The sequence below is a fragment of the Crocuta crocuta genome, unplaced genomic scaffold (assembly GCF_008692635.1).
Source record: "Crocuta crocuta isolate KB4526 unplaced genomic scaffold, BGI_CrCroc_1.0 scaffold24, whole genome shotgun sequence".
Classification (NCBI taxonomy): Eukaryota; Metazoa; Chordata; class Mammalia; order Carnivora; family Hyaenidae; genus Crocuta; species Crocuta crocuta.
In genome coordinates this window covers 15,956,133-15,962,814 of record NW_027530974.1, presented here as the reverse complement: position 1 = coordinate 15,962,814, position 6,682 = coordinate 15,956,133, and the positions used below count along the sequence as shown (strand labels likewise).

Below are 6,682 nucleotides of genomic sequence, written 5' to 3'. Positions count from 1 at the left end.
CCGGGGCTCCCCAGGGGACAGAGCTCTGACAGTCCCCAGGAGAGACCCCCGGCGTTCCCGGCGCCTCGCTCTCCGAAGTCGGAGAAGCAACAGCCTCCCGGGCTCACCTTGGCGCCGGAGAGGTGCAGGGAGTCGGGGCGAGAAGGCACCGCCGCACAGAAAGCAAGCGAGGTGTTTGGGGGGATTCGGAGAGACCCTCAGCCCCGCGACGGATCCGGGAACCCCGTCGCCGCAACACGCCAGCCCGGGNACTGGGGAGCTGGAAAGATTTTGTCTTGCTGCAAGGTTGTTACACAGTTGTAGGCATGTCTAAATACTGATTGAGCCATACTGTTCAAATTTGTGCACTTTAGAGAAGTTATTTTTCAATTTAGCAACGTTTAAAAATAAATCTAGGAGGCACCTGGGTGGTTCAGTCCGCTAAGCAGCAGACTTCGGTTCAGGTCATGATCTCACGGTTCGTGGATTCGAGCCCCACATCGGGCTCTGNTTTCAGTCCGCCACTCTTAATTTCAGCTCAAGCCGTGATCCCAGGGTTGTGAGATGGAGCCTGCTTACGATTCTCTTCGTCCCTGCCCCTCTCCCTTGCTCGTGGACGAGCTCTCTCTGTAAAAATAATAAAAAATAAAAATCTAAAATAGAAACATGTTTTTTTTGAAAAGTTGAGAGAGAAAACCGTACTTGAGAGTCAGCCCAGGGAGGATTTGGGGGCCAAACTAGCACATCTGTTTCCGTGTGTAGGTAGGAATAATTGTGGATTTTGCCTTTCCTGATTGTTATAATTTGTACTTTTCTTAAAATTTTTTTTGAGAACATGCACAGGCACGTGGGGGAGGGGCAGAGGGAGACACCCTTAAGCAGGTCCCACGCCCAGCACACACACCCCGCTCCCCACCCCCCACCCCCAAGGAGCTCCATCTCAACACGGAGAGATCATGACCTGAGCCAAAATCAAAATCCTGAATGCTTACCTGAATGCGTCACCCAGGCACCCCTATAATTCACACTTGTTATAGAAAGAAACTTCTTATTCTCTAAAAAAGCATGTGGGCAAGTGTACACTGAGAAACTTAGAACAGCTAAGAGTTTGGTTAAGTTATATACAGGATGTTAACTTCTGTTTCAAGTTTGTGTGAAAGGAATCGAAGTGTACCATTCCAAGTTGCCCTGGTTCTATGATAAAATTATGTTTTATGAGAGCTCAAGCTCAGGTTCCAAAGTTTCTGGCTGAAAATGTAGATGCCAAAACTGCAACTCTTTTTTGCTTTTCTGTACCCAGTGTAATCAGACAGTTGCCCTTGACCTCTCAGAAAACTGAGAGTCACCTCCTGATATCAATAGGACCTTACAAAAGCCTTTGTTCATGAATGTTGGCTGAGAAGTGAATTTATGTTCTCCCCTCCAAGGGAAGTGCCTTCTTAAATCCCAAGCACAGGAAAACCAAATTTTGCAGTAAAGGGAACTTTTACAGAAATACCTGTTTTTATGTGATGTTTACTATTCTTATGGATAAATCGTTAAATTAGACCCACCAATAATAGCATGCGAGTATACTCCAAACTAGTTTCACTAATGACTCAAAGGGTATGTTAGTATGGTGTTATATTGTCCGTAGTGTAACAGGGGTCACATGGAAAGGACAGGCATTTTCCTCCTATGTTCAGATGGACTTGGAGTTATGCTTAAGTGTCTTTTTTCCCCAGTTGTCTTGTATGCCTTTTCTCATGCAAAAATAAATTGCAAGAAAATTTATTTGAAAACACAAACTTATGGAATAGAGACAGGACATCAAACCCATATATCTAACTTTGCTCCTTCCTGAAAGCCCACCAAAACAGCAATAGGGTAGGGGCGCCTGGGGGACTCAGTCGGTTAAGTGTCCAACTTTAGCTCAGGTCACCATCTGCTGGTTCCTTAGCCGCGCCGGGCTCTGTGCTGACCGCTCAGAGCCTGGAGCCTGCTTTGGATTCTGTCTCCTGAGCCCTTTGCCCCACCCCTCTGTCTCCCTCTGTCTCTTTCTCTCTCTCAAAAATAAGCATTAAAAAAATTTTTTTTAAAAAAACAGCAGTAGGGTAGGGAGACAAAAGCAATAAAATTGCAGATGGGCAAGTTGGTAAAGGATTTTGCAGAGCGAAGAAAGCTAAATTCTTTTTTTTTTAAAGTAGGCTCCATGCCCAATTTGGGACTTGAACACATGACCCTTGATCTCTTGAACCTGAGATCAAGAGTCACATGCTATACCAGCTGAACCAGCCAGGTGCCCCTGAAGAAAGCTAAGCTTTAACCAGTCATGGATAAGGCCAGTAAGCAACCCCATTTGCATTATAGAATCCCCACATGCTCAGGAATTACAGCACTAAATTCCTCTGGGAGGTGAAAGGGTGTGGTTGAACGTAGGAGCATCCTTTGAAATTCTGGTTCAGGAAAGGCTAAATCCCCAGACCCCTTTCCCAAGTCCCTGCAACACGATATCTATCTCTTGCCACACCAGCAGAGTTTGGGGGTTTATTCCCTGCAGAAGGTAAGGAACCTCTGGACTGGGGAGATACAAATACACAGTTAGGGATTTGAGTGCCATACTGAAAATGGAGATTAATTGAACACAGGCAAACTGAATGCTGCAACCTTCTCACTTGTGTCCTTCTCTTTTGTGAGTATAGAACCATGGCTTCCAAGGACTTGATCCTTGTTACAGGGACTGAGAGATCCATCTATGGAAAGTCTGACCAGTCAAAAGAATACAAAGATAATGACATCCAGATTTCCAAATGAAATCCACTCACATCATCCTTAAGGTGAAGCTTACAGTCAGTGAGCCCACCCACATACTTAAACATCTAATCAGCTTTCTGTACTATTCTTAAATATGAGCAGATATAAGAACTGCTAGGCATTTGAGGAAAGTCACCAGTTGGAAAGACAGAAGACAAAAAACAGAAAAAGTGACTCATAAGCAGCAGACTATGCAGATAAATAAGTCTGATAACAGGAAAGAAAAACCAAATAAAAAGTTTTATTTAAAAACTAAATAGAGAAAGATACACATGAAGGCAGTCTCTCAGAAAATAGAACAAAAGATGAACAGCTGGAAAACGGGGGGGGGGGGAATACGAGAAATTTACAATACTAGGTCAGGATAGTCTATAGCCAAATAAAAGAGGTCTGAGAAAGAGAAATAGAAACAAAAGGTGGACATAAATTATTATCTGAATAATTCAAGAATATTTCCAGCATTGAGGATTATGACACTTACAGATTAAAAACAAAACTCAGCCAAATGGTTGAAAACAGATTCAAAAGAAGGCACAGAATTATGAAATTGGAAAAACTAGGGGCAAAGAAGAGCTTTAAGCGAGAGAAAAACATTGACCTTCTGGAAAATATCAGGATCAGAATGTCTTTGAACGTAAGCAATACCCCTGGAAGCGAGAGGACAATGGAATGACGTTTTTTTAAATTGTGAGAGGAAAAGATTTCCAACCAAGAATTCTATACCTAGCAAAACTAGGTATAGAAGGATCTGGAATAGTTTGAAGTCATGTTGTACAAGCAAAATCACGAAAACCTTTCCTCCTGGGCACCCTTTCTTAGAAAGCTGCAGGGGCACCTGGGTGGCTCGGTCGGTTAAGCATCCGACTTCGGCTCAGGTCATGATTTCACAGTTCGTGGGTTCAAGCCCCGCGTTGGGCTCTGTGCTAACGGCTAGCTCAGAGCCTGGAGCTGCTTCGGATTCTGTGTCTCCCTCTCTCTCTGACCCTCCCCTGCTCATGCTGTCTCTCTCTCTCTCTTAGAAAATAAAAATAAAAAAATTAAAAAAAGAAAAGAAAGGATAAAAGAAAGATTCATTAAGAGAAGAAGATCTTCAGGGTGATAATCAAGAGCAATGCCAGAATGCTAGCTCTGCAGTAGGAACAGGGAACGTCTAGGTCAGAAAGCTCCCAGAGAGTCTTCTCCAAGATGCTGCTATTGGTAGAATATCTGATAAGAGATTGAGAAAGTACCTACAGGAGGTTGGGACAACTGGTAGACCTTATAGCTGAGCTAGTCAGAGGTACATAGGGATTTTATATAAATGAAAAAGTAAGACAGTTATTAACCAGAGAATAAAAAGTGCAGAAAAGGAAAAGTAATCATAGAATACTATGTGGTTTAGCTGTGACTAGTATTTAACTGGTCGTAATAATGTTTACTCCAAATGTTTAATTAAAAATAGGCCATGTCTATGTTGGAGTGCCTGAGTAGCTTAATCAGTTAGGCATCAACTCTTAGTTTCAGCTTAGGTCATGATCTCATGGTTCGTGAGTTTGAGCCCCTCATCTGGCTCTGCGCCAACAATGCAGAGTCTGCTTGGAGTTCTCTCTCTACCTCTGTCCCTTCCCTGCATGCATGCAGGTGCATGCACGCCCTCTCTTTCTCTCAAAAGTGAATAAGCATTTTTTTAAAGATCGAATTCAGTTTAAAGATCCTTCCTGATATGTAATATGAGGTAATCAGACTCGCTGAGAAGTAATCTTTTGGATGGCTTTTCCTTGGATGTTGAAATATTTTTAAAAGCCACACTGCTGAGGATAATAGGTTCTCTTTTTTAGGTTTATGTTGAGAGAGAGTGGGGCCTTGTACTTGGGAGTGGGGGCGGGGCGGAGAGAGAGGGAGAGAGAGAATAAAGGATAATAGGTTTTTATTTCATTCATCAATAGAATTGCGATGCCCTTAAATGACAACACTTGTAATGTAATATTTTCCGTGCAGGCATCGGAGGCATCTGTTTGTAAGGCAAAGGTGTCCACAAAACTATGGACGATAAAAGCACTTTACTCGATGTTAAAGAGTACCCCGATACCGAGGTACAGAAAAGCCGAGTACTGACTCTGGAAGAATGGCAAGAGAAGTGGGTGGACCATAAAATTGGATTTCATCAAGAACAAGGACATCAGTAAGAAATGTTTGGTCTATATAACAGCGACACGCTCCATCTGAAACTGACTCTGGAAATAGACTGACATCTGAGACTGACTCTGTGTAATATAGGTACACAATATCTGACTGATTATAAGGTGCACTTTTTTAGTTTTTCACCTTTTAGCATCTCTGAAACACAGCGCCTCTCTGGCATGTCTTAGGTTAATCAGCAATGTTAGCTCTTTCCAGGGTGTATATAGATCATGGTGTCTTACAGTTGAAGGCATGTGAGATTTATGAAATACATCTTTTTTTAAGCCCCTGTAGCACCTGTGTATTGATCATGCATATTTACATATATGGCAGATGCCCGCCTTAACGTGTATCTCTTTATCCTGAAAGGTGGCGGTGTTCCGACTTTGCTTTCCAATAGCGTGTGTTCAAATGTAAAGTGTTATCTATAAAACACTTTTTCCTCCTGTAGGGGGGAAAAGAAGCTGAGGAAAAATTAATATGTGAACTAGGATGTTGAGCAGTGTATTAAATGGTAGTAGGTTTTGAAGCAGTAGCGATGTATCATGGGCCAGTGCTCAGTAAAGTGGTCAGACTTGTTCAGGCAGCTACTCTGACTTCCCAGGGGATTACATCATCATCGTCGTTACTATTACCATATTTTCACACTGAGTGGTAGTTGGTGCACCTTCCCAGAACCATTATATGGGTTATTTTGTCATGTGGGTGGCCTCAGAAAGCCACATCTCTACAGAGGGAATTAACTGCAGAGTTAGACTTTTCAGAGTCTGAGACATGAACACACATTTAGAGAGCTTCCCATAAAATGAATGTTGAAAAGTTCAGTGGGCCCAGTGGCTCCCAGGCTCTTTCTCTCCCCCCCCCAACACACGCATACATTCAGGAATTAGTAAAGAATTTTCAAAACCTATCAACCAAGAAAAATAACTTTTAATTACAAATGAGGAAAGTTCCAGGGTTAATGAAATCAGATTACTTACTAGCTATGAAACTAAGCAAGTTATTTAACCTTCTTTTTCTTCATATATAAACTGGAGAGTGTAATAATGTTACCTATTTTGTAAAATTGTAGGGGATATTAAGTGAGATAATGCATGAAAAGTATTTAGCGTCATACGCTTGTAGTCCTTTCCTCTGTGCGTTGGGCTAAAGAAAGCAGAAATATGTATTTTTTTTCTTCCCAGGTTATTAAAGAAGCATTTGGATACTTTCCTCAAAGACGAGAATGATCTGAGAGTATTTTTTCCTCTTTGTGGAAAAGCAGTTGAGATGAAATGGTAAGAGCAGATGAGAATTAACACACTTTCTTGTCTTGATGACAAGTACTTTTGGCGAATATTTAAAAGGATAGAGGTTTAAAAATTCCACTCCCAGAAAATACACAGGGATTCTTCATTTATGGTAGGCTATTACTGCTGGGTTCATAGAGATAATATTCTCAGACAGTAGGACACAGCAGCAACAGAGGTGTGGCCATTCTGTATTGAGCTTCTAAGAAAAAGTATAATTTATTTATGATTATATTTATATAATTATAAATTGCTTATAATTATATAAATATATTATAATTTACTTATAATTATATTTATATAATTATAATTTACTTATAATTATGTAAATATATTATAATTTATTTATAATTATATAAATATATTATAATTTACTTATAATTATATAAATATATCATAATTTACTTATAATTATATAAATATATTATAATTTATAATTATATAAATATATTATGATTTAT

The 6,682-nt window shown here is 40.6% G+C and overlaps 1 protein-coding gene across 2 annotated transcripts in view; it reads left to right on the top strand.

Annotated features, from left to right (window-relative positions):
- The first annotated feature begins 4,753 nt into the window (after positions 1–4,753).
- The window catches only part of TPMT (thiopurine S-methyltransferase), a 20,560-nt gene continuing 18,631 nt past the window's right edge, over positions 4,754–6,682 (top strand). For both annotated transcript variants that reach the window (XM_077770002.1, XM_077770003.1), the window contains exons 1-2: positions 4,754–4,933; positions 6,117–6,209. In XM_077770002.1, the coding sequence (XP_077626128.1) occupies positions 4,794–4,933; positions 6,117–6,209 (233 nt within the window). In that variant the 5' untranslated portion in view covers positions 4,754–4,793. The remainder of the gene's footprint in view (positions 4,934–6,116; positions 6,210–6,682) is intronic.